Here is a 26,527-nt window from a genome sequence, read left to right as displayed (position 1 = left end):
CGGAAATTCCTTTGCCCATGTCTTCACTCTTCTGCATCAGTACGAACAACCGCGCAAGTTACTTATAATTTTTGATCTGTAATTCAGACACATACATGCATATGTATATTTCACAATTTTTTACAACTTCCAGTTCAATTGACTTACTTTTTATCCATTATAGTACCACTTTCTTATGTAAATTTTATAAACGCAAACTCCAACGACTATAAAACAGCAATAGAAGGATGAGCGATTAAAAAGTATTCACAGTCGCTAATTGAGCGACTAAGCGACACTCGCAATAGCATCGATAATCGATAATCGCTTAATAGTCGTTTATCTACTGCCAATCGACATTCGCAATAGGGGTGTAAGACTGAAAGCTTGTGTCGTATATCGGGTAGAGATGGTAGATCTATTTAAAGAAATTGCTACGTTTTTTAGAAATCCTTTTTTTTTATCACAAATGGGAAAAAATTTTGTGTTTACTTCAAAATTGGGCACTATTTTAGAAAGTGTATTATTTTTTGTTTTCGCTAACTACATTCCGCATCTTAATTACCATTTTTAGAAAACATTTTCTACAAAACTGCATACATACTAAAATTTTTTATAAAATGAAGGAAAATAAGTAGTGAACTTTTTTATGAAAATTTGCATAAAGTTTGGAATTCCAACTTTGTTGTAGTATTCGTCATAATTTTATTATATGGTTTAACAGTGGAAATTTGTGGTCTCCACCAGACATTTCTGTATTAACACAGCTTTCTTAACACAATCTGTAGAACTTGGAGACGTGGGGTAATGGACATACATATTGCACACATTCTTTAAAAGTGTCACAACACAAAACAATACGTTTGTCAGAAAACGTGAAAAACTATTTCTTAGCACATGATAATCATATGGGCAACGGAGAATTTACCTTAGGTTTTTTTTTAACAAATTATGTAAAACAAAAATTTGCTACAGCTTTTGCTGAAAAGTAAATGAAAGCTCTGTGTACATTTTTAGCGCATAATATCAAAAATGCCAAATTTTGAGTTGTTCCTCTTTTGAAGGCGTATGAAAATACAATTTCATTTCTTTATTTTAAATTTTATATGATTTTAAAATGCTTGAAAACGGCAGAAAAAACAAAATCATGACCGACGAATTGAGAGAATTAATTTACCTTGTAATGTTTTTATCATGGAAAGATCGTTCAACTGTTAAATTCAGATCCATCACCGGCGGATTGGGCCTTCATTACTTTTGTGAAAGACAGTTTACTACTGGGTAGAATAAACTAAATACAAGTGTTTACATACACGTATATATGTATATATGTACATACATATACATACGAGTATATGTATAACGCATGCCCACACAACTTGTTTATTGAAGCTATTTCTTATCATCGCATTGATAACTGCAGCTGAGAATAGTGGCTTATCAAAGAAGAGGTCCATTGAGTAAATTCGACTCAAATTAAAATTCTACACTGAATTTAGTTTTGAAAGAAATGCGAATATATACGGTCAGCGTATAGTTAGTTACTTTTATATTAAGCTTCCGGTAATCACCTTAGACCTAATTTCTTTTTGTTGTGAAAATCTTTTTTTTTTATCAATGTAAGTACACTTGAACTTGCATGCAAATTTTAATAATGCAGATTTAATATATTTACTTATAAAACTAGCTGAAAGTGCAGGGAGAATAAAACAAAACACATAAACTGCCAAGTGTTCAGCCAAACATCTCCTCGCCCAATTTGTGGTGGTATAGTTTTAACTGCAGATGAATTTTTGTGAGAAATCTTTTCATTGCATTGCAGTAGTACACTCTACCACTTGGATGCCTGGGCCGATTTTTTTTTCAGTTGTTGCTTGGACTGTGGCTCGAACCTGGGTACCATCGAGTGGTAGTGCGCACTACTGGTACTATTCTAAAATTGTTAAATTTTGCGCTTATCTTGAGACAGTGCTATTATTAGACACTCATGAACCAACGACTACAGATCACGCAATCCTTTTGATATTTTTTGGTTCTGTTTACATCGTCTCCTACCTTGCATATCTACCTTAGAGATGCCAGATCGAAATAAAAAAAAATCGCGTTTCGAATCGATTCGAATCGAAATAAAAATAATCGATACAGGAAGGAATCGTCAAGAAATAAATCGATCTTTCAAGATCGATTCATATATTTTGTAAAATAATGCCTTTTATTTAATTTTTATGAACAATCAAAACACAGCGATCTGACCAAACTTTTATTGTAAGTAATCTTTAAAACATACATACATTGATCAATACCTTGATTTATTTGAAAAAAGTGTGAGATTTGTTTTTTCTATATTAAGGAAACGATATATTTAATTCCGAACATAGTCATTCAACTTTTTTTTTTATTTAAGAAAATTTTAAATTTTTTTTCGAAATTTTTTTTTTTTTGATCAAAAATGGAAAAAGATTTTGTGTTTACTTCAAAATTGGCCACTATTTTAGGAAGTGTATTATGCAATGGAGCTTACGTACACATATTTTTTGCAATGCGGACGTTTTCTATTTATTTTTTGTTTCCGCTGACTATATTTCACATCTTAATTATCATTAAAAAAAAACATTTTCTGCAAAACTGCATGCATACTAAAATTTTTTCTAAAATGAGTAATTAAGGAGTAAACTTTTTTATGAAAATTTGCAAAAAGGTTGGAATTCCAATTTTGTTGTAGTATTCGCCATAATTTTATATAGAGCTATTTTTAAGAGGCTTCCCTGAGGCTTTTCTCTCTCAAGTAATTTTTTTTTTGTACAAGCTCTAAATTCAAACTTCTTTAAAATTGTATAGATTTTCTGGGGCAAACCGTAGTTTAATACGCATCGATTAACGGATCGAACCGGAACTAAAAAACAAAAAAAAAAAATCGAATCGCAGGGGCTCGATTAATCGATCCTCGATTTAGTTGATTTAAAAACGGTATCTCTATTCTACATAAGTATGTACATTAGGGAGTCTCAGCAAAAACAGTTTGACTTTTTTCACCGGAATCACACAAAGTTTTCTATTCTAAGACTTCCGCCAAAATATTTTGGAAAAATATTAAGATTTACGAGGGTTAGACCGATTTGAAAATATGTACGTCTAAAAATTTTATTATTTTCAGCCTTATCATGAGTTTCATTTTCCCCGAACCGCTTTCACTTTTCACTTTTCGTTTCCATGTCTTTACTATGGCGGATGAAAAATTTTCAGATGAATTTTTTTTTTCGGGCGAAACTCAGGTTAAGGCAGAATATGTATTTACGCTTGGGTGTTTCCATGTAAACTGAAAAAAATATTATACATATATTACTAGTAAAATCATTGTATGGGTGAAAAATCTGTCATGTCCGTTATCACATTTTAGTTAAAGAAAAAAACACCGAATTGCTTCTGATTAAATATGAATTGATTGTAATGGTTCGTAATCTGACTTTATTTAACTTTATTTAACGAAAGATTTAGAAAGCAAATCCTCACAGGATTCGCGGAGTCTCGCTTATTTTTTTTTGGGAAAAGTTGCGAATTATAAAAGATTTTTTTTTACAATTAATAAGGTGAAATCAATTGCAGTTTTAGATGAAAATAAAATTTTTTGTGTTTTTAGTATTTTATGGGCGTGGTTGCTCCTCATACGTTGTAAAGGGCAAATGACGCTGACTTTTGTCCACGTGTGTATGTACTCTGAAACCACTATTGTTTTTATCACGCCCGTTATGACCGCCTTTTCATCGATTTTCCCTGCGCCAGTGTTTCTTCAAGCGCAACAAATTTTTTTTGTCAACCAAAGGACGGTATAAAAGCTACAGAACGGCATTTTTTTTTATAAGTGACTTCCGTTTTCGTATGATTTAATTAACTCTAAAGTCGTAGGAATGTCACGTCCCGCATCATGGAACTACCCATATTTGGGTTCATAAATAACACTAGTAACTTATGGGCTGTTTTTGCTTACGCGTAAAAGCACATTTAGCGCATTTAGCTCTAAATGCTACTCTAAATGTACATTTATCCATACAAAATTCGTCACCTAAATGCAACTAAATGCAACTCCATTTTTGCATTAAGAATCTAAATGCTAAAAGCAACCCTGTGATCTTCCAAAATTTCCACGATTCGAACATGGTTTAATGAGAAAAAGTGGCAACATTGCATTTTCGAGTATACAGTGGCTAGCTGCGTTTCAGTGATCTCCGACTGAGATTTCATTTATTATTTTACATTATTTGGATAAACAAAAGTTACGCAAATTCAACATCGATGTGATGCTGATAGAAATCTGGATCAATTTGTGATCAACTCCGATTGTTTTGTTTCCTAATTAAGTGAGGAAATTTTATTTGACAGCACCGACAAATGAATATATACACAAACAAATTTACGGTTATGGTTAAAACAATTCAATTTTTTCTATTGAATTTGGATTTTTTTGGTTAAAAATTTATTTTTTTCCTTTTCAGTAGGGTTTTTTTTGCACATTATCTTTTCCGTGAGAATTGATCGTAATAGATACGGATCTGAATAAGCGACTGGAACACGGCTGTTTGTCAAAAGCATACGATTTCGAACTCGCGTAAATGTACATTTGCTAAATGCTGTAGCATGAACGCTCTTCGAAAACATATGTTCGAAAGTGCTAAATGTTGCATTTTAAATGCAGCAAAAACGCTGCATAAGGAGATGTAAGCAACCGGCGTAGATGGCTAAATAATATGTATAAAAGCGATTTTGTTTAACTTGCGTAGAGTTAGCCCACAATATGAAATATTACAAATATTTCAGATTTTCTACAGCTAATTGTTTTGTGAAAATATTTATGTAGCTTATAGTTGCAAGTGATTATCTTAGGGTTTTCAACGAACTCTCATATACTCAATCCCAAAAAAGTATAATATACTAGCAATAAAGTATCTGCTTCATAAATTAACTCACAATAGCAAGATTATCACGCTACGTATTCTGAGATGATAAAAAAAAGTGTTCACTTGCTTACTTTGTATGTATGTATGTACATATGTATGCATGAACATACACTTGTGGTCAGCTGGTTAAGTTAAATGACATTTTGACCAGTTTTGTTTATTTTTTGTTGTTTTTTTTACTGTTTATGTTTTTTATGCACTACGTAAATCCGACTTCGTATAAAAATTCAATAAACCTTAACAATTGCACCCAAAAATTTTAAACTTTTTATTCAGAATTTATGTATAGAAAAATTTTAGATATGCAGTTTTATATCCCATTAAATTTTAGTAGGCTAAAGTGCAACTTTCAAGGCGCTAGGCATTTGCCTACATATAAAAGTAATTGTCGAGCATACTTTATATGGGAGAAAATACTCAACACCGTCAGCCAAAAGTTTTTAAAAATAAAAAATTTTCAATAAAAAGTTTAAAATTTTTGGTTGTAATTGTTAGTTTTTATAAATTTTGTAAGAAGTTTGAGATGTGGATTTATTTGATGCTGGTTATGTAATCTGCTAGACTTTTGTAAAAATAAGAAGAAAAATAGCCAAAACTGGTCAAAATGTCACTCAACCTAATCAGCTGATCACAAGGGTATGTACCTATATATCGACTCTAATGAATTAAGGCTGGTTTTCACTATGTCAAATTCAGTGGCATTTGGCGTCTAATATATGAAAACGCATTGTCGAATGGAACTAAAAAAACGCTTTATCGATTTATTTAGACCAGAATAGGTCTTCAGTTGTGTACATGTGCCGCTAAATTGGTAATCTGTACGTTTTTGGCCAATAATATAAAGGGTGAAGTTTATGGGAAAAGGAGGTAATATGTCGACAAAGTTTGTTGTCAAAATATGACATAGTGAAAACCAACTTTTAGCATGACAGGATTTGGAGGTGTCGATATGTCCAAGTATTCTAGGGCTACTCTGTATATTTTTACAATGGCTCCCTTGCTTTTTTTTAATATGTATGTTAGAGACACTTTTTTTTTTATCTACATAAGCCATTTGTCGTAGCATTTTACCGGCTCGTTACTCATCAGGTATTACGGCCTATTAATTCGATGTTTTCGCTAATCAAATAGACAGTTCTTTAAGTTTGGTGTGAGAGCTCGCGTGGTAGTGATCAGTGTCGCCGCGCCCTCTCAAGAAAATGTTTCCCTGACCAAGCCAAAAATGTATCCAAATGTATCCAGTTTACTTTTTTTACGTATACATCTCATAATTTGTAAGAAAACCAAACATTTTCAAGAAAAAGGCATAACTTAACCCATCCTAAGGACTTTCATAAAATCAAACATTTGTAATTTCAATTTATAAATTAAATTTTTTGTGCATAATTATTTTGCAAAGTAAGTATAATAAATAGTAATTAATATGCTACATTTGTACCTGTACACTCTAAAAAGAGCATGTAAAACTACTACTGAAAAGCATATATTTTTCAACAAGAATCTGCATAAATATACGTATAAGATGTTCAGGATTTGATTTTGAACTTGAGATCTTTAAAATATATACATAAATACATATATAAAATTTTTAAAATTGCAAAAATTTTCAAACTAAAAATACATTTCCTACTAATAATAAACATTAGGGGCTCACATTTACTCTATTTTAAACTTTTAATGTGTAATTTTGCTCTTCGCGACAAATGTGTTATGTAAAAGTAAACAGGCAATGTTTCGTTTCATTACACGGTATGCAAATTTGCACACATTAAAAGAGGAAACTTTCTTAATATCCGCAAATAAACAAATTTTTTTTTTAGTCTATTTAAAGTTTTTTTCAGTAAAATTCATACAAATTTCCTTAAATAAATCAAATTTTTTATTTTTTTTAACAGAGTATTTTAATCTACATTGAGATCTGCTTTCGTTTTAAATTAACAAATAAAAATATGTGATATGAAAGAGATTACTACAGAAAGAGTATATATTTACTTTATATATATATATTAAGATCTTGCTTAAAGCATCCTTTTTAGCTAATAAAAACAAATGCGCTTATACCTATTTTGGTGAGATCTCTTCATATGTTCATTGCTTCGTCCACAAAATATAAAATGCTTTAATTTCACGCTTAAGTAGCGATTTTTAATACCTTTCTACCATATTTAATGAAAATCGAGTTTTGAACGAAAAAAACTTTATAGAAAATATAAAATTTTGGCCTATTTAAAAAAGTATACACAGTTATAATGGTCGAAAAAAAAAGTATCTCGCAAAAATTCGTCTAAAAATGTATCCAATTGGATCTATTTAGATCCAAACAGCATACCTGGTAGTGATCAAGAATGACTCATATGTATACATACATACATTTGCATGGATAAATTTTATGGCCCTAATAAATTTGTAAATGAATGAATGATTGATAAAAGTTCAAGAGGACTATTTTTGCATTGTAAATTTTTTACAGTCTCTCTAAGCCTGGATCTATTCCCGACGAGTTGAATAAGATTTTCAAGTAAAACCAAACGATTTGAGGCCCATAAGCCTTATTTCATTTCTATAAAGACTTTTAGATAGGCAGTGGGATTCATACATTTAAATAATGGATTTATAAATTTAAATAAAGAAACTTTCAATAATGTGCATCAAGAATACGAGGTTTAATATCCCAAGGTCTCTTTCGCAAGAATAAAGGGACGGGTCCATAACTAGATGTATTACTTAAGGCACCATGCAGGAGATTGTACTGGTTGCAAAGTCTTATATAAGTAGCATAAGCTAACAATATAGCAATAATTTTTTTTATCAACTTGCAGTCAGTGTCAAACCCATCAAGGTAGAGGTGGTATTTTTGCCCCTTATTTGGGGGTGGACTGCATATCTCAACCTTATAAAATTTTTATTGTTTTTTTTTATTTTTTGATGTTGGTTGGAACTTTCAGATCACCCTACCATACAGGCGGTGGAAACGATTACATTTTTAAAAGTTAACAGAATGTTATGCCGAATTTCCACTAGGCATTGACATGACAAAAAAATCTATGCCACGTGCAAACAAACTTAATGATTATTTTTATGAACGTAAAGACAGTTATATTTTAAATGCCCAACACTGTCACTAAAAATTTCGACATCTTATGCCTAGTGGAAATTCGGCATTATACTTTATCCAAAATTTCGCCGGAAATGGCCTATAAGAAATCAAAGAAATGGTTTCAACTTTATGTTCGCTTATTACGAAATCTTTTGGGGAGGAACTTCCTCCTAGTTCCCCCCGTAGGCTCACGCCAGCACTAACCTAAACTCAGTACAAATGTATACTTAAAAATTAAATTTATGTAGTAAAACTTTAGTAATATAGACTTGTTTATTTTTTTCTATTTTCAGCATGTCAGTTTTAAGACATTTAAACCGATGCTTGCTTATCAAGCCAAACCAACCCAAATTACTTGTACAGTCATGCTTCTTCCACAAAAGTCCCACAGCGAAATCAAAGGATGAGTATCTCATCGATTCGCCAGAGTATTCATTTCTAAGAGATATTGGCATCGAACAAGATAATTTCGGTGTTTATAATGGAGCCTGGAAGGGCTCTGGAGAGCTAATTACATCCATAGATCCTGGCACAGGGCGAAAAATTGCCAATATACGTACGGGCAGCGTTGAAGAAATGAATGAAGCGATAGAAATTGGCGTAAAAGCTTATCGGCAATGGTGCCAGGTACCAGCACCCGTGCGTGGTGATATTATTCGACAAATTGGCGATGAAATGCGTAAATATAAAGAGCCACTTGGTAAGCTGGTCAGCTTAGAAGTTGGAAAAATTCTCAGCGAAGGACAAGGAGAAGTGCAAGAATTTATTGATATTTGTGATTATGCTGCGGGGCTGTCACGCATTTATGCGGGACAAGTGATTAATTCCGAACGACCTGATCACACAATATTGGAAGCATGGCGCCCTTTGGGTTTAGTGGGAATAATATCAGCATATAATTTCCCGAATGCTGTATTCGGTTGGAATGCTGCAATTGCGTTGGTAAGTGGGGAAACATTTAATATAGCAGCATAATTTAATTTGAATGCTCAGCTTAAATTAACTACTAGTTCCGGTCTTGAAACCATTTAGTTTTTGTCTTATTTTCTGAGAGAATCTTATTTAATGAGATAAAATATATAAATATTTTGATACAAACTAATTAAAATATATACTTTTTTATTCATTCAGACCACTGGTAACAGCGTTCTCTGGAAAGGAGCACCCACAACTTCGCTGGTCTCGGTGGCTACCATGAAAATCCTTTCCGAAGTGTTGCAACGTAATAACCTACCACCGATTGCGGTACTCTGTCAGGGTGGCATCAATGTTGGTCAGACACTTGTATCCGATAATCGAGTTAAGCTTGTATCATTTACTGGTAGTTGTGAAACTGGTCGCAATGTTGGTGTGGAAGTACAAAAGCGTTTCGGCAAAGTCATATTGGAGCTGGGCGGCAACAATGCCTTGCTCGTAGATCAGGATGCTAATTTCAATATGGTATTAGAAGCTGCACTCTTCGGCTGTATTGGTACTTCTGGACAGCGTTGCACTACCACACGTCGCATAATTGTTCACGAAAAGTTGTACGATCGTTTAGTTCAGGAATTGGTCGCCAAGTACAAGCAAGTAAGTATACCGATTGGAATGGTTTTAGCCACACAATCCTTAGACGTCATCCAATATAGTGGATATTTAATATCTTTCACTCGTTACAGGTTCTACCAAAAGTCGGTCATCAATTAGATCCCAACACGTTGATTGGCCCTGTACATACACAACAAAATATAGAACACTATAAAGCCGCTATCACAGAGGCGATTAAATTGGGCGGAAGAGTTGCTTTTGGCGGCAATGTAATACAAAGGGCAGGTTTCTATGCCGAACCAACAATTATCACTGATTTGCCACACAATTCGCCTGTAGTGCATCGCGAAACATTTGCTCCCATTGTATACATTCTGAAGGCGAAATCCATTGAAGAGGCCATTGAATGGAATAACGAAGTCGATCAGGGTCTTTCTTCGGCGATATTTACAGAAAATATTTCGAATGCATTTAAATGGATCGGTCCACAAGGATCCGATTGTGGCATTGTGAATATAAATACTACAACAAATGGCGCAGAGATTGGCGGTGCATTTGGTGGTGAGAAACACACAGGCGGTGGTAGAGAATCAGGTTCCGATGCCTGGAAGCAATATTGTAAGCGAGCTACAATCACAGTGAATCATTCCGGCAGGCTGGCACGTGCACAAGGAGTGGAATTTAATGTGGAATAAGTAAATGATCGATGTTTGTTTTATATATTAAAAAATGCCAATAAATGTATTGTGATTCTGAACTGAATTGTTGTTCAAGAAGTTGCTTAAGAGCTCCGCCTTGACTCTTCAACTTATACTTACGGTGACCATCCGTTCTGCATTATACGGAGCAGTCCTCTTTTGTGACCCATTGTCCTGGTAATTTTTTTTATTTCATACGGGACGCCAAATGTCCTGTATTTCTTTAAATGCCCTGTATTTGTCCCGTATTCGGTGTTTCGACGCCTTAACAACCCATTAAAATGGCATGCCTATGAACGAGTTTTAAGTGATTTGGGTATACGATCGTAATTTTCTCCATAAACAGTTATTATTTTCTAATCTGATTGCCTATGATTCGAATCGAGGAATACATACAGTGACCAAAGTAGAAATTAGGACTCGACATTTTACTAGATTTGACTATTTTTCCTTCCTTTATTTATTGTTTATTATTTATTTTATGAAATTAAAGCTCTCTTCCTAACAAAAACCATACAACACCAAATTTCCAACTTTGTGCAAAAAACTATAAAAAATAATTCTGCAATGTTTCACCAAAATATCAAACTTTTTAATTAGAGTCTTAAGAAAAAATTTGGTTTGCAGTTTAGTAACTTATTGAAATTGAATATAATAAAGTGCAAGTGGAAAGTGGAAAGTGCTGCTCACTTGCTTCACTTTCAAAAAATGGTCGAACATACTTCCTTTGTATGAAAAAATTGAGTAACACCGTCAAAAAAAAGTAAATAAAAAATGCCAAAAATTAGTGGTAAGCCGCTCTCCTCATGTAAATGCAACCACTGTATTACGGTCGCCCCTCGTTAGACAATAGCTCTGATCCAGTACTGCATGAACTTGCAGGTTTTTAAACGAACTTGCAGGAAGTTACAGGCAAAAGGATCCAGTACTCCAAATTCCTCCAAAGTCCTTTAAGTGAGAGCAATTTTTGGAGAGTTGTGTAGAGAATGAAGTTGCAAGATTTTACCCGAAATTTTCTTCGGGTAAAATCATGAAAATGGTCAAGCGATCACTGGTTGACGTTTTTACAGAAAAATTCTTTTTTCCCGTAGTTTTTGTTGTTACTCACTTTTTACTCTAACTCCAGAGAGTAATTTTGCTGTTTGACATTTTTAAAGGATTTTACACTAAGAGTATTGGATCAGAGGTAATGGCAAACCTCCGAGTGTAGCAATCACTTTAACCGAACCTTACATAAAGGAAATTATGAGTTCGACCTTCGGCCATATGGATATACATAGCATATTAGGTTGTCATGGTAATGACCAAATATTTGATCAATAAAAATCCGCCAAACTGTTTAGAATTCTGTGGTAATTGTTTTAAAATTTTTCATTTTTCGATTGCTTAAATATAAAATTATAAAAGAAGCCCAACAATGGAGGTTATGGAGGAAGGAAATTTAATGGACAGGGTTCCAGTGTTGCTACAACGTGATTTACAATTTTATCAGGTAGCAAACTGAAAGCAAATATTTACGTAAGCAAACGTGTTAAATACGCATGTGTGGTTATGTGTCTGCTTTTAAAATCTGAACCTGTAAACACTATTTTAACTATTTAGCGCAAGTTTTTTCTTTAAAATATATTTTGTGTTTTATGAAGACTCATCAACGCGTACTACAAGAACGAATTTGTCCTGGAGTTGTCGGTGGGAAGTTGGACTTTCCACGTTATGCCTCCTTTGCTGCCATCAAAATTGTTTTGTGGTAAGTTGCTTGAAAATTCTATAAGCCATTAAAATTCAATTCAAAAATGTATGGATTTACACTATAAATATTGCTATTTGTTCTATTTATTGTATATATACTATACATATCTCAATTTTAGGTGGGAAGATGAATATTTTGCCTCTTATCAAAAGCATTCTGGGCTATTGCATGCAGAAATGGACTTATTGGCGCCAGAACCTGTAAATATTTATTTATACATGCAAATTCGAATTTTTCAATAATCATCTAAACTGTATTCTATGTATGTATAGTCAGCTGTTGTTGTAAAAACCTCAGATCCGGAGAAATTTGTAAATCTCGTAACGCGTTCGGCGGATATGCTCCTAGAACATTTACATATACTTTCGCAAGAGTCCTTGGATCATGCCGATCTCTCGGTGTTGACAGCAACAATTGGAGCAGCGGCACTTATAAAGAATTGTCTAAATATTTATTTGCAAGCAGCTAATGTAAAAATATATCGTCCAAAGGGCAATGAAAAGGGCGGCGCTTTAAGGTTATCCTATAAGCAATATTTCCAGATGGCAGAGGCGCTGGCGGAAAGACTACTAGATCTACATTGTAGATTATTGCTGCTTTATATCGTACAAGATGCCGATTGTTTACATTGGGAAAATAGTCAGCCATTTTTCGAATCGGAGCGCGGTTCTTATACCGTACAAATGTGGTGGCATTACATACAAGGCATTAAAGATGATCTGTGGAACTCGGTGCCGCCAAAAATGGCTCAACGCATTTTCGCCGGCATTTTAAATGAAACTTTAGGTGTGCTAACGTCTCGATATTCTCTAATTTTGACCAGTATTGAAAGAGCTCAACTACATTTGGCCGATATCTCGAATATGCTGTTTTGTGTAGCAGAATTGTTACCCTATGTCTGTGAAAGTGGTGAAGCTTATATAGGTATGTAAGTAGTATACTTAAATATGTACTATAACGATTAATTAGAGTAAATAAATTTGATTTATTTTCTGTTTAGGCCTTCAGCTTCCTAATCAAAGTGCTATTATCCGCGACGTACACGCCAAATGCCGCGAGTTGTTTTACTGTCTTCTTTTACGTGGTGCGCCGTTAGGAGTGCTATCAAAGGTTTGTTGAATGCAAATATTTTGTGTGGCACTGTATGTAAGTAAGTATGTGCAATAAATTGCGTCGTGCTCCATTCAAAGGAAGGTGTCAATCATAAAGAATTCTCGCAACTTTTTCAAATTTTTTGAGAGGTTCATCCACTCAGGTAGCGAAAATTTCAGCTACGGTGGCCAAAAAGTAAATCGCGACGCGACATTTTAACAAGTTTGGCTATTCTTCTTTTCTTTATTTAATGCTTATTATTTTTTTATTAATGTATAGCTCGTTATCTAGCATTTATAGTCTAATAATTTCCGTTGATTTTTAAGAATTTTTTTATTCACACTTTATGCTTTTTTTCTATACAAAAAAACAACAAAAAATCCCAAACATCCACGGTTACCCCAGGTACTTTAAACTTACACTTTATTATACTAAAATTGAAAGGCCTACAAAATTGTGTATTAAGAATTTTGCTAAAAAATTTACTTGAAAAGCTCGAAATGTTGAATTTTTCTAATTTTTGTACAAAGATTCAAATTCGGACTTAATAAAAAACAAATAGCCAAAATTTGTTAAAATGTCGCGACCCAATTTATATTTTCGTCACTGCCGAAAACTTCATTAAAAATGCTATTATGTCATCGTAAAGGATATTTAATGTAAAATAAGGTTCCATATAAAAGCTTTATGACGCAGAATTAGATTTTTTGAGGCATTTTCAGCGTGTTAAAGCTCACAGCTAGTAGAGAATTGAGACACAATATTTTAATGGAAGTCATAAAAAATACCAAGTTTTATCATGCGCTCGGTGAAGCCGCTCATTTTTTTCGGAAGGCATCCTAATGCATATAGATATCTCTCAGACCTAGAAGGAATATTGGCTCGAATGCAGATTTACGGAAAAGAGAGAATATCAATATTTTTAAATGCACTTCATAAACGTACCAAAAGAAAAACGAATTGATAAACCATATGCGATGGAGACCTTTGTAACTTACCTGGGAATTATGTTGGTTTAAGTTAAGGTTAAAGTAAGTAAAGGCTAATATCGCACATGAACGAAAATTCGTAGGAGGTGTCGCGCCCAATTTTTTAAAAATCGGTTAGTAATTTGTTTGTTTAAAATATTTGTTTTATACAAAAAAGGTATTTTTTCCTTTAAATGTGTTTTTTTCTCAAATATTTACATACAAAGTATACAAATTAATATCAAAAGAAAGGAGGTTAAATCACCTTTACAGCGATATGAATCTTTTAAAAATCAATTTAAAATTTTCTGAAATATTAACTTTTTAATATTTCGAAGATCTGACCATTGACCCGTTATAGCACCTGTAATATAAGTTTTCACCAAAAAAGTTATATACCATATAAATAAAAGCAAAAGGCGGATCACGTCTGTATTTTTACTTTTTTTTTGCCTTTTTAAATGCAATAATTAAAAATAGTTTTTTACCAAAGGTCCAATTTCGAACTTCGAAGGCCCATATCTCGATTTCGGAGGTTAACTTCGAAAAAACGGAGGACTTACTTTTTTTACTAATGACTCAATCTCTTAAAACAAGTTGGTTTGATCCAATACCCAGCCGAGTGCTGTACAGTGTTATTGATAGGATTAATATCCTTATCAAAAAAGCTAGTTCGAACTGGCCTACAAAACTGCATACTCAAAAAAAATCTAAATAATCTGATTAAAAAGTTCAAAATTTTTATCAACATTTGTTAAAATTTATTTTTATGAATGTTCTACAAAGTTTGAAACTTCGGCTTAAATATTTTTTTTAATAGTAAGCTATATGTTCATAAAAAATCAAAAAAATTAAAAAAAAATAAAAGTAGCCAAAACTTGCTAAAATGTGTTTTCTCTATTCACATTCTCGCCTCCGTAGGTATGCCATTTTTTGATTAAAAATCGATGTATCGTATTACTAGTACATATTTTCATCTTTTCAGCTTTGTCGCAAAAATATTGAAAATATGGAAATGTTTTCATCGAGACAAGGATTACCATGCGCCTGGATATTATTTGCTTCGCCACAGCTTTTTTCGACCGATAAAACTTTTCAGTGGGTCACCGAATTTGGAGATCTTAGTGCACGCATTGCAATTTCATTGGAATTGAAAGTACTTTTGGCATTTCCCGAAGCTGATTGGGCTTACTTACTAAAGGTGAATTTAAATAAATATATACAAAAACACCGCAAGAGTTTTCTCTGGCTTAAGAAATTGTTTTCAATTAACTCTTTCAACACCACAAGCCTATACATAGGAGAAGAAATATGGCTTAAATTTTAGATTATATTCTATTAAAGCTTAATAGAGATATTTTTTTTTTTTTATAGCCAGTGATGGAAAAATAGGTACAATTGTACTTTTTCAGCCCTTTTCTAATTTGAAAGTACATTTGGTACATATATACTATTTTCGGTACATTTTCAACTTAGCCAGATAAATTTTTTTTGTCGAAAAGTTCCAGCAGTTTGAACAGATCTCAAGGTATTGGAGAACGTAATCTCAAAATCAGGCATGACAGATTTTCCTCGTATTTTCGTACTGTTGAACAGATTCGACAAATTTTTAGGCAAATTTGTCTGCTGTTGGGTACAATTTTTTCCTCACATTAAGTACAAGTTGAAAATTGATTTTCCATCTCTGATAAAACCTTTCAAAGTCATTTTCTGATGCACTAATTTTGGAAAAATTTCAATATAATATTTCGTGTTTTCTACTTTGCAAATTTGCGTATCACTGAAATGTAAGAAATATAAGAGGTAGTTCGCTATTTACCTACTTTATCTTTNGCCTTGTCGTTAACCTACTTGTTGGTGGCTGTCGGAAAAGCTGTCGATATTAAATCATGTCTCATTAAAATTTTGGAAGAAAGTTGCGCCGGTTGGAGTGATTGTTTGGACAAACGTCAGGTATGTGTACAATGTACACTGTACTTACATACACGATTGAACCTGCCTCGAAAATAGGCATTCAACAACTAAATAGACAAAAAATTGTTTGACTTTCAGGTTTGGAATCAAAAACGTCCACCTTGGTTGGAGGCAATTATGCATTTTGTTTATCCTGTACTTAATTGCATTGTAGATATGTTGGTTAATGCCGTCGAAGCTGGTGCTAGTATGTATCAAGCAATGTCTTTGGCTCTAACATGTGTTTCCGAGATGTGGGACTGCATACCAGAAAGTCTGTACAAAGTAACAATTTTACTGCAGGATATCATACCCGTCTCTACGCGACCACTTGGTAAATACTTAAAAGTTGATTTTTAATGAAGCCCTTCCATTATACATAGGGTTGCGTTAGTAGAACTTAGATACCACTGAAGGGCTCTCATTTCGTAAACTGGGACTAAGTAGCTAACTCAGTTAGTTAGTGAGTTAAATCTATAACTCAAGCTCATTTTAGTGAGTGCATTCAGTGGGATGAGCTATACGACTTATCAGGTATTGCTTATAGTGTGGAGGACAGTCGGAAAATGCATCCTCAATGCGAAACATGCGATATCAGACTGAAAATGATTGAATTCGCAGGGTTCCAGAATAGCCTGTAGGCTGTAGCACTATGTTCCATCATTAAAAGATCCACCAGCTGCGTGTATGTCTTCGAGTGGAAAGTCGAGAAATCAGTTCGATAATAATTATGTAGTTCACAAGGTGTCGTAAGTGTCGTATTGTCAACTATTTTTTGACGGTGTGAAATTTCATAATACGACTTTTATGGCAACTTGCGAATCCTTTAAATACAGTTTTAGCCGCTTAAAGTTTACGACATACAGCAATACGACAGTATACAGCAATCTTGTGAACTCTGTAATTCATGGGGGAAAGTCTTTTTGACAGAAACCACTTGAGCATGTTCCAACAGTCGCAATGGCCGAGTGAGCAAAGGACTGGTGTGCCTTTAGAGAGAGAGCCGATACTCGAATCCTAGGGCAGCGGAATTGGTTTCCTTTTTTAAACTTAATTTTCCTTTCATTTTTAGATTTACTTGTTTAATAATAAAAAAAATATTTTTAATTTGAGATGATTTTCCAATAATTATAGTAATTTTTTTGTTTGATTTCATTTTTAAATTAAAATTTTTAATTTTCATTTAATTTTTGGATTTTATTGTTAAAAAAATAAAATGTTTCAATTTCATTTAATTTTCAAGAACTTATTAAGGGTACTCATATATACGCGGAAGTTTCATATTTGGGCAATTGGGCAACTTTGCGCCATGTGTTTCATGAGAACAATTTTATATTTTATGCAATTTCTGACATTTAATTATTTGACTATACATAATTTATAAAGTTGAACAATTGAAACTCAAATTTGAGTAAATATTTAAGTCTTACCGCAGTTATTTCGAAAAAGCGTTGAGCACAAACCAAAATAAATGTAAACAAAATAGCTGATTGAGGGTTGCACAGCACACTGCGCAAAGTTGCGCTACAAAATTGCCGCGCAAAGTTTCCCTTTTTGTGCAAATGGCTTTCCATACCAATTTTGACATTTCATTTGCGAGGGTTTAAAATTCCACCGTTTGCCCAGTTTGCGAGAGTTTTGCGCTTTTAAATGAGTACCCTTATTATATTTTAATTTTTCAATTCAAGTTTTTTCTTTCTTAACTAGATTCTCTTAATTTTTAGCTTTTATTGTTTTAAAACGGAAAATATTTTTTTAATTTCATGGGAACTTATTTTTTAATTTAATTTCTTTTCTTTTTTAATTTAAATTTTCTTAAAATTTTAGATTTTATTGTTTTAAAAAGAAAAATAATTTATTTAATTTCATTTGATTTTAGAAAATTATTTTTTACTTAATTTCCTTTTTAAATTTAATGTTTGTATTTTATTGTTTTAAAAAGAATTTAATTTTAAGTTTTAGTATCTTATTTTTTTCTTTTTTAAATTTAATTTGCTTTTAATTTTTAATTTTTATTGTTTAAAAAAAAATGTAAATTCTTTAATTTTATTTGATTTTAATAAAACTTATTGCTCAAAGCCGAAAAGAATAACGCTAAGACCTCCTCCTAACAGATTTCTCAGAAAAGGGCTTTCAAGATGGTTGCCAGAATTGAAGATTTTCTTACGAAAGACTTTTGTCTCTTGAAAATCTGTGGTGAGTTGAAAGACAGTTGCCAGAACTCCCTGTAAAGAATTAATACGATTGTAAAGAAAACGTAATTTTTTATTTTTTTCAATCTGGTTTTTTTCGTTTATGCCAATTTTATTCCATCAGGTGATTCCGTACTAATGCAGGTGGTCTTTGCGGCCCTCTACACAGATTTAATAAGGAAAGCGAAAACTTTTGAAACGGGCAAGTACCACATTTTTTACTTAAAAACAAAAAAAAAATTATTCAACCCCTTCTTTCACATATTGTACTACAACAGAAAATAAAATGGAGAAAGCCTCAACATGTTATTCCATATCGGAAGCCATCTGCTGTATTGACGAAGATGACAAACATACTGATCAAATTGATTTATTTTTGAAACAAACTAGGGATTCAATATTGATTGAAACGAATTCGGAATACAATAATGGAGCGCGCAGTTGGGTAAGCACTTTGAGTACGGTCAAAATCGATGATTTAAATACTACGCATACTGAACGTCTGACTCAAAGTCCACCAATGAATTATGCTACAGAGTTAGATGTGGGCATAGCAGATTATATAGCCGATATATTAGTAAGCGATGTTCTTACGACAAATATTGGAAAGCAAGCGTTGAAGGTAAAGTTTTTTATAAACAAATGTATATCAGGATGATTCACTTATAAAGTCATTATTTTGCTATAGACCAGCTACAGATATCTTAAGAACAATGCTGATTGGTTAATGGAACAGCTGGGATCAGGCGTTNATATATTAGTAAGCGATGTTCTTACGACAAATATTGGAAAGCAAGCGTTGAAGGTAAAGTTTTTATAAACAAATGTCGATCGGGAAGATGTACTTAAAATCATTATTTTGCTATAGACCAGCTACAGATATCTTAAGAACAATGCTGATTGGTTAATGGAACAGCTGGGATCAGGCGTGCCAGTGGCTGGCCCAAATTTGGGACAGAGTATCAATGAACCTAAAGATTCTATATTGTCAACAATGTTTTTCGTGGGAAATCATACATTTGATCAGGTATGAAGCTAAAATGTAGGCACTAAAACTTTCATTTTTAGCGTTTAGTACTTTTAGTAGTACTGAAGAAGACTGGGGATGGGAAATGGATACTTTTAATTTAATTATGCCCTGACCTTAGGTTAGTTTAGGTAAGCTAGCTAATTAACCATTAAGGTAAAGCCGTTACAAGATAACGCGGCGACTACCAGATTAGGCAGAAAGCCTGCTGCCAGGAGACTAATCCGCATCTGTAAAGGGCAGGATACTCGCGGCCTCCTATTTAGTTCTGCATCTCCTACAGATCTTATCATTGGGCCAGTTTAAGGGCGGCAGTACCAGGAGGAAATGTCCCGTTAGAACACCCACCAGAAGCCTAACGTCCTCCTTCTTGAGGGAAACGGAAAACTTCGTGGGCTTTATGTCATACGTTCTGCACATAATCCTGGACATCTCGCAACCTTGCGTTTTGGTCTACACCTTGTGCGCCTTCTGGATCATGGACAGGTCGAGCTTCCGCCTTCTTTAGCAAGCCTGCCCATCTCCTCATTGCCCCGGAATCCAGTACTGATGTACATCAGTACCAGTATGTAGCAAATCCAGAGCTGCCCTGTACCCTGCCACACTTCTAGGGGAAAGTGCTGTGCGATAGTAGCGTCTTTATCGCAGCCTGAGTGTCGATATAAAGATTCACCTGCATATTTGCTAGGTTGCTGCTCGGGAGCTTTGCCGCCCTCCTTAGTAGTAGTTCGACAGCGTATAGGATTTGTCGAAGCCCAGTTTCGCGCAACGACTGGCGCCCTACGTCTCTCCATTTTCGACCCATCCGTATGACATTCACCGAGCCCGCACTCGTCATGTACTTACGCCAGCCTTCGACCTCTATAGCGGCTTCGAAGTTAATCCCAAAGTGCAAACTTGACGCTATACTAGCACATAAACTGGCAGTTTTTAAATCAGGGGCAAAGATCCGACTAGGCCTAAGCTCTACCTGCAAATAAGTTCAGAAACGGTCAAAGAAGAGCAATGAGTGAGCAAGTACTACGTTCCACCATAAGGTGGAAGTTTATCAAACTGCGTGAAAAAAATGTTTTTTAACTTTTTTGCTTTTTCACTTGATGCGGTTGCTAAGAAAGTCTCAAAGAAACTTGCAAAAATCAGACCGAAACTTCTGTAGAAGCACCAACACTTAAAACATTTATTAAGAAATTTTATGTTTTATATCCCATAGAAATATAAAGAAGCAAGTTAATAATNCTAAAACTTTCATTTTTAGCGTTTAGTACTTTTAGTAGTACTGAAGAAGATTGGGGATGGGAAATGGATACTTTTAATTTAATTATGCCCTGACCTTAGGTTAGTTTAGGTAAGCTGGCTAGTCACTGCGTGGTTTCGTAGAGACGATTAAGGTAAAATCGTTACAAGATAACGCGGCGACTACCAGATGAGGCAGAAAGCCTGCTCCCAGGAGACTAATCCGCATCTGCTAAGGGCGGGATACTCGCAGCCTCCTATTTCGTTCTGCATCTCCTACAGATCTTATCATTGGTCAGAGCTAGTTTAAGGGCGGGCAGTGCCAGCAGGAAATGCCCCGTTTGAACACCCACTAGAAGCCTAACGCCCTCCCTCTTGAGGGAAACGGAAAACTTCGTGGGCTTTATGTCATACGTTCTGCACGTAATCCTGGACATCTCGCAACTTTGCGTTTTGGTCTACACCTTTTGCGCCTTCCGAATCATAGATAGGTCGAGCTTCCGCCTTCTTTGGCAAGCCTGTCGGCCCCCTTATTACCCTGGAACCCAGTACTGATGTATATCAGTACCAGTATTAGGCAAATCCAGATCTGCCCTACACACCGCCACACTTCTAAGGGAAAGGCTGTGCGATAGTAGCGTCTTTATCGCAGCCTAAGTGTCGATATAAAGATTCACCTGCATATTTCTAGGTTGCTGCTCGGTAGCTTTGCCGCCCTCCTTAGTAGTAGTTCGACAGCGTATAGGATTTGTCGAAGCCCAGTTTCGCGCAACGACTGGTGCCCAACGTCTCTCCATTTTCGACCCATCCGTATGACATTCACCGAGCCCGCACTCGTCATGTACTTACGCCAGCCTTCTACCTCTATAGCGGCTTCGAAGTTAATCCCAAAGTGCAAACTTGACGCTATACTAGCACATAAACTGCTCCGTAGCATACAGCCTGATGGCAGTTTTTAACTCTAAATTCTTGACCGATAGATCCGCCGGCGAGAGATGCGACAAGGGGTAAACTGCTGCCGTTGGTGTAGTCCTAAGTGCCTCTGTCATACCGATCATTGATAGCATATATATCATCCATATAACTATTATGGAGTGAAATTTTATAGCCCACAGACTAGCCAGGAAATCAGTGGCAAAAGATCCGACTAGGCCTAAGCTCTACCTGCAAATAAGTTCAGAAACGATCAAAGAAGAGCAATGAGGCTTCACAAGTATTATGCCTTATGTAACCACATCACGAGCACATTCGCTACCTATCCCCTAAAGTTCGTTTGAACCTTTTCGGGGGTCTTAAGTTTAATAGCAATGTTTTGACGAGCGGAAGAAATAATGGACCCTAAGGTCGCGGTGTGTACCTCATATTAATGTAGATCCAACTATCTGCTTATATCGAAACGAACTTCGTCACTTGCCTCTCTTCTTTGCATGGGGCGCATCGGGGTTTAGTGGGGCTGCTGGCTATACATGTGGCTCAACTGACATACAGTGGCTCAACTATACTCCCATTCTACTCTTGCTTCCGCGTTCGCTCACAGCACGGTGCTTTAGTGAGCCACTCCGGCGTAGTCGGTTTCAGACTTCATTGAAGTCTGCAACGTCTGTTCACCACGAGGTGTGGTTGCAAGCGGGTGTATGTCTGTGAATAAGCGGCTCGCTATATAAAAGTGTACTTAGCAAAGTTTTTCCAGGCTCGGGTGGCGCGCTGGGTTAGGAACCCGTTAAAACCCTTCCAAATGAAAGGTAAAATGAAGCTGAGTGACTATGACTTGAGGGCATGTACCTGGTATATACGAACCCTTAATGGGAAAAGTGCCTAGTGGTGTGGCTGGTTTACGTTCTCGATAAGGCCAAGGTTGACATCCCCGTCATCCAGTTAGGCAAGAAATATGTGGGGCCTTACGACGTTAACTACAGTTGCCATGTAAATGAACATGTTTCTCGCCGCATTCTGGGCCAAAGTGAGTTTCTTCAAGGTGACGTTAATTTGCGCCTACAACCCGATGGAAGCAAAGGACGGGGTGACCAAAGATCTCTTCTATGGGCGACAGGAGCTCGCAGCTACAAGCGTTGCTCCTGTCACGATGACAATAATAGTATGTGGTACTACGTTTCAGCATAAAGAGCTTCAGCAAACTACGTGGTTGTCTCCATATCGAAAAACTAGTTCCGACTCACTTGTCTTTTGAAAAAAAAAAAAAAAAAAAATTGTTTTTAACTTTTTTGTGTTTTGACTTGCGGTTGCTAAGAAAGTCTCAAAGAGACGTAAAAAAATCAGACCGAAACTTCTGTAGAAGCACCAACGCTTAAAACATTTATTAAGAAATTTTATGTTTTATATCCCATAGAAATATAAAGAAGCAAGTTAATAAATAGCGATAAATAATTAAAAAAGAATTAAATTTTCATTACTTTTCTTAGCTTTTAAGCGGTGGCCTCACCATTGACTACATCACTTGGCTACAAACACCGTTATCATTGAATACGGAACGAGCTTGGCTGCATTTATCGCGTCGCTGTGATTTCCAGGAAGATTCTAAACTTCGAATGCCTGAAGTAACAATGGTGGCTGGAATTACACAAGTGATGAAAAAGTTGAAATATCCCAAGAAATTTTAAATATAAAATATATTACTCGTCTGGCGATTATAACTAGTTNTTCCAGGAAGATTCTAAACTTCGAATGCCTGAAGTAACAATGGTGGCTGGTATTACACAAGTGATGAAAAAGTTGAAATATCCCAAGAAATTCTAAATATAAAATATATTACTCGTCTGGCGATTATAACTAGTTAAGCTTATATGCACATTAGGGTGACTCTTATGTTTGTGATTTTTTTTACAACGAAATTTTTAGCGTACAAAACGGTGGATTCATTGTTGCTTATCTACTTTGCTTTTGCCGAACGTTGTGCTAAATTCTGCAGAGCTAATTTTATCACAAAATTATTGCAATGTTATTGCAAGTGCCACCCCAACGTACATACATACATATATATACAANTTTTTTTTTTTACAATAAAATTTTTAGCGAACAAAACGGTGTTCCTTATCTACTTTGTCATTGCCGAACGTTTTGCTAAATTCCGCAGAGCTAATTTTTTCATGGATTGCAATCAAACTTATCACAAAATTATTACAATGTTTGAGAAAGTGTTTTATAAGAGCCACCCCAACGTACATACATACATATATATACATATGAACATTTATATAGACTAGGAGTTCTAGTTACTGTCGAAATTCGACCGTATTTCTAGTTTTTTCAGACACTTGGAGAGGTAGAAATCGTTTAACTTATAAGGTACAAAATTACTTACTTTCCTGCTTTGGAACTAAAACGTGACTAAATTTTTTTTATATATATTTGAAGGTTTTTGGAGGACCTTCGCAAGGCTTTGAATTGTTTCAATAGATTCCAGTTTGTCGNACAAAATTACTTACCGGAAAATCTCCTGCTTTGGAACTAAAACGTGACTAGATTTTTTTTATATATTTAAAGGTCTTTGAAGGACCTTCGCAAGACTTGGAATTGTTCCACTAGATTGAAGTTTGTCAATAAATTTTGATAATTTGATGCATAACCATCGGCGTAGCCAGAATGAAATTTAGGGGGGGCTCGACCCTATTAAGCTGGCATTTCAGGGTACTATTTTATATATATAACGGGTGATTTTTTTGAGGTTAGGATTTTCATGCATTAGTATTTGACAGATCACGTGGGATTTCAGACATGGTGTCAAAGAGAAAGATGCTCAGTATGCTTTGACATTTCATCATGAACTGCCCATGCATCCCGAAAAATGCACTGTTTGGTGTGGTTTGTACGCTGGTGGAATCATTGGACCGTATTTTTTCAAAGATGCTGTTGGACGCAACGTTACGGTGAATGGCGATCGCTATCGTTCGATGCTAACAAACTTTTTGTTGCCAAAAATGGAAGAACTGAACTTGGTTGACATGTGGTTTCAACAAGATGGCGCTACATGCCACACAGCTCGCGATTCTATGGCCATTTTGAGGGAAAACTTCGGAGAACAATTCATCTCAAGAAATGGACCGGTAAGTTGGCCACCAAGATCATGCGATTTGACGCCTTTAGACTATTTTTTGTGGGGCTACGTCAAGTCTAAAGTCTACAGAAATAAGCCAGCAACTATTCCAGCTTTGGAAGACAACATTTCCGAAGAAATTCGGGCTATTCCGGCCGAAATGCTCGAAAAAGTTGCCCAAAATTGGACTTTCCGAATGGACCACCTAAGACGCAGCCGCGGTCAACATTTAAATGAAATTATCTTCAAAAAGTAAATGTCATGGACCAATCTAACGTTTCAAATAAAGAACCGATGAGATTTTGCAAATTTTATGCGTTTTTTTTAAAAAAAAAGGTATCAAGCTCTTAAAAAATCACCCGTTATAAGGAAAATTTGAAAGTTAGGGGGGAGGGGGGCTCGAGCACTCCCCTGCCCCTACCTGGCTACGCCCATGTGCATAACGATAATTCAATGNTCATCGGCGTAGCCAGAATGAAATTTAGGGGGGGGGGGGCTCGACCCTATTAAGCTGGCATTTCAGGGTACTATTTTATATATATATAAGGAAAATTTGAAAGTTAGGGGGGAGGGGGCTCGAGCACTTTCCTGCCCCTACCTGGCTACGCCCATGTGCATAACGATAATTCAATGAATTTCAAACACACTAAAATCCGATAACTCAACAAAAATTCGATAACTCGACTAAATTCGGTAATTTTCGATGAATTTCGGCAACTGTGGTAAATTTCGATAACTCAAAAAACATATCTCGACACAAATCGATAACTCGATAAACTTTGCATATTTCTATAAATTTCCATAACTTTGTTAATTGTGATAGCTCCATATTTTTCGAAAGCTATCGAAAAATTTCGATAATTAGTTACGCTATGGTAACACGATAAAATTCGATAAGCAGTGATAACTCGATAACTTATATATTTCTATAAATTTCCATAACTTGGTTAATTGTGATAGCTCCATATTTTTCGAAAGCTATCGAAAAATTTCGATAATTAGTTACGCTATGGTAACACGATAAAATTCGATAAGCAGTGATAACTCGATAACTTATATATTTCTATAAATTTCCATAACTTGGTTAATTGTGATAGCTCCATATTTTTCGAAAGCTATCGAAAAATTTCGATAACTTGTTACGCTATGGTAACACGATAAAATTCGATAAGCAGTGATAACTCGATAACTTATATATTTCTATAAATTTCCATAACTTGGTTAATTGTGATAGCTCCATATTTTTCGAAAGCTATCGAAAAATTTCGATAACTTGTTACGCTATGGTAACACGATAAAATTCGATAAGCAGTGTTAATTCGATAACTTATATAACTTTGAAATTTCGATAACTCGATATATTTTGAAAATTCCAAAAACTTCGATTCAATAAATCGACAAATTTCAGAAAATGAGTAAATATCGAAAGATCGATAAATTTCATAACCTTGACAAATTTCGATAATCCCATAAATATTTATATCCCGATAACTATCCGTAAATTTCGACAACTCAGTAAACATTGATCAAATTGAATAATTCGATACGTTGCGGTAACTCAATATATCCATGTTTATTGAGATGGATAAATTTCGATAACTATTTACTTTGATGATTCGAAAAAATTTCGGTAACTTGATAACTTTCGTAAAAAATTTCATTAAACGGTCTTATCCTTTCAGTTACCCTAATTCTTATTTATCTTCAACTTTGCCTTCACTTGTTTGTCTTAATCGTTTTTATAATTTATTTCTTCAACATCACATTTATCTTTAATACAAAGTTTAATTCAAAATACGAAGCAAAACAAAATGCGAAAACAACTCAAATTGAACAGGTTGCAACAAAAAACCAAACATAAATACGGAAATTTTTAAACAGCGATTTTGGCCGTAATTTTCTGCCAATTTTAAAACCATACAGAAAAACACTTTTCCAGTAGTGTTCTTGGTCTTGAAATCGGTTCGGTATAATCGCCAAATGAACGGTGACAAAACTATAAAAATAC

The 26,527-nt window shown here is 34.8% G+C and overlaps 2 protein-coding genes across 3 annotated transcripts; both read left to right on the top strand.

Moving 5' to 3' along the window:
• The first annotated feature begins 1,463 nt into the window (after positions 1-1,463).
• On the top strand, positions 1,464-10,317 carry Aldh7A1 (aldehyde dehydrogenase 7 family member A1). Of its 2 annotated transcripts, none has more exons than XM_017612562.1 (4): positions 1,464-1,598; positions 8,322-8,970; positions 9,160-9,597; positions 9,687-10,317. In XM_017612562.1, the coding sequence occupies exons 2-4, from the start codon at positions 8,323-8,325 to the stop codon at positions 10,248-10,250; spliced, it is 1,650 nt and encodes a 549-aa protein (XP_017468051.1). In that variant the 5' UTR covers positions 1,464-1,598; position 8,322; the 3' UTR covers positions 10,251-10,317. The 2 variants fall into 2 exon arrangements, with proteins under 2 accessions (XP_017468051.1, XP_017468052.1); XM_017612563.1 differs by having other exon boundaries at positions 1,470-1,542.
• A 1,192-nt stretch (positions 10,318-11,509) lies between these two features.
• On the top strand, positions 11,510-23,102 carry LOC108360338 (uncharacterized). Its single transcript, XM_017612593.1, has 12 exons — positions 11,510-11,745; positions 11,897-12,000; positions 12,122-12,203; positions 12,276-12,927; positions 13,004-13,113; positions 15,049-15,264; positions 15,867-16,016; positions 16,116-16,350; positions 18,333-18,410; positions 18,487-18,835; positions 19,082-19,235; positions 22,889-23,102. The coding sequence occupies exons 1-12, from the start codon at positions 11,671-11,673 to the stop codon at positions 23,084-23,086; spliced, it is 2,403 nt and encodes an 800-aa protein (XP_017468082.1). The 5' UTR covers positions 11,510-11,670; the 3' UTR covers positions 23,087-23,102.
• The last annotated feature ends 3,425 nt before the right edge of the window (positions 23,103-26,527 follow it).

This window comes from Rhagoletis zephyria, unplaced genomic scaffold (assembly GCF_001687245.7).
Source record: "Rhagoletis zephyria isolate East Lansing unplaced genomic scaffold, Rhagoletis_zephyria_1.1 Rzeph_scaffold_00557, whole genome shotgun sequence".
Lineage (NCBI taxonomy): Eukaryota > Metazoa > Arthropoda > Insecta > Diptera > Tephritidae > Rhagoletis > Rhagoletis zephyria.
The sequence above is the reverse complement of the archived record's forward strand: the minus strand, read 5'-3'. Positions and strand labels throughout refer to the sequence as shown.

What these genes read in the sequence shown, in the direction of transcription:
- Aldh7A1 (XM_017612562.1), top strand. Translation starts at nt 8,323, where the DNA reads ATGTCAGTTTTAAGACATTTAAACCGATGCTTGCTTATCAAGCCAAAC. An exon ending in GGAATGCTGCAATTGCGTTG is followed by an intron (nt 8,971 to 9,159) that starts GTAAGTGGGGAA and finishes TTATTCATTCAG; the next exon opens with ACCACTGGTAACAGCGTTCT. An exon ending in TGGTCGCCAAGTACAAGCAA is followed by an intron (nt 9,598 to 9,686) that starts GTAAGTATACCG and finishes CACTCGTTACAG; the next exon opens with GTTCTACCAAAAGTCGGTCA.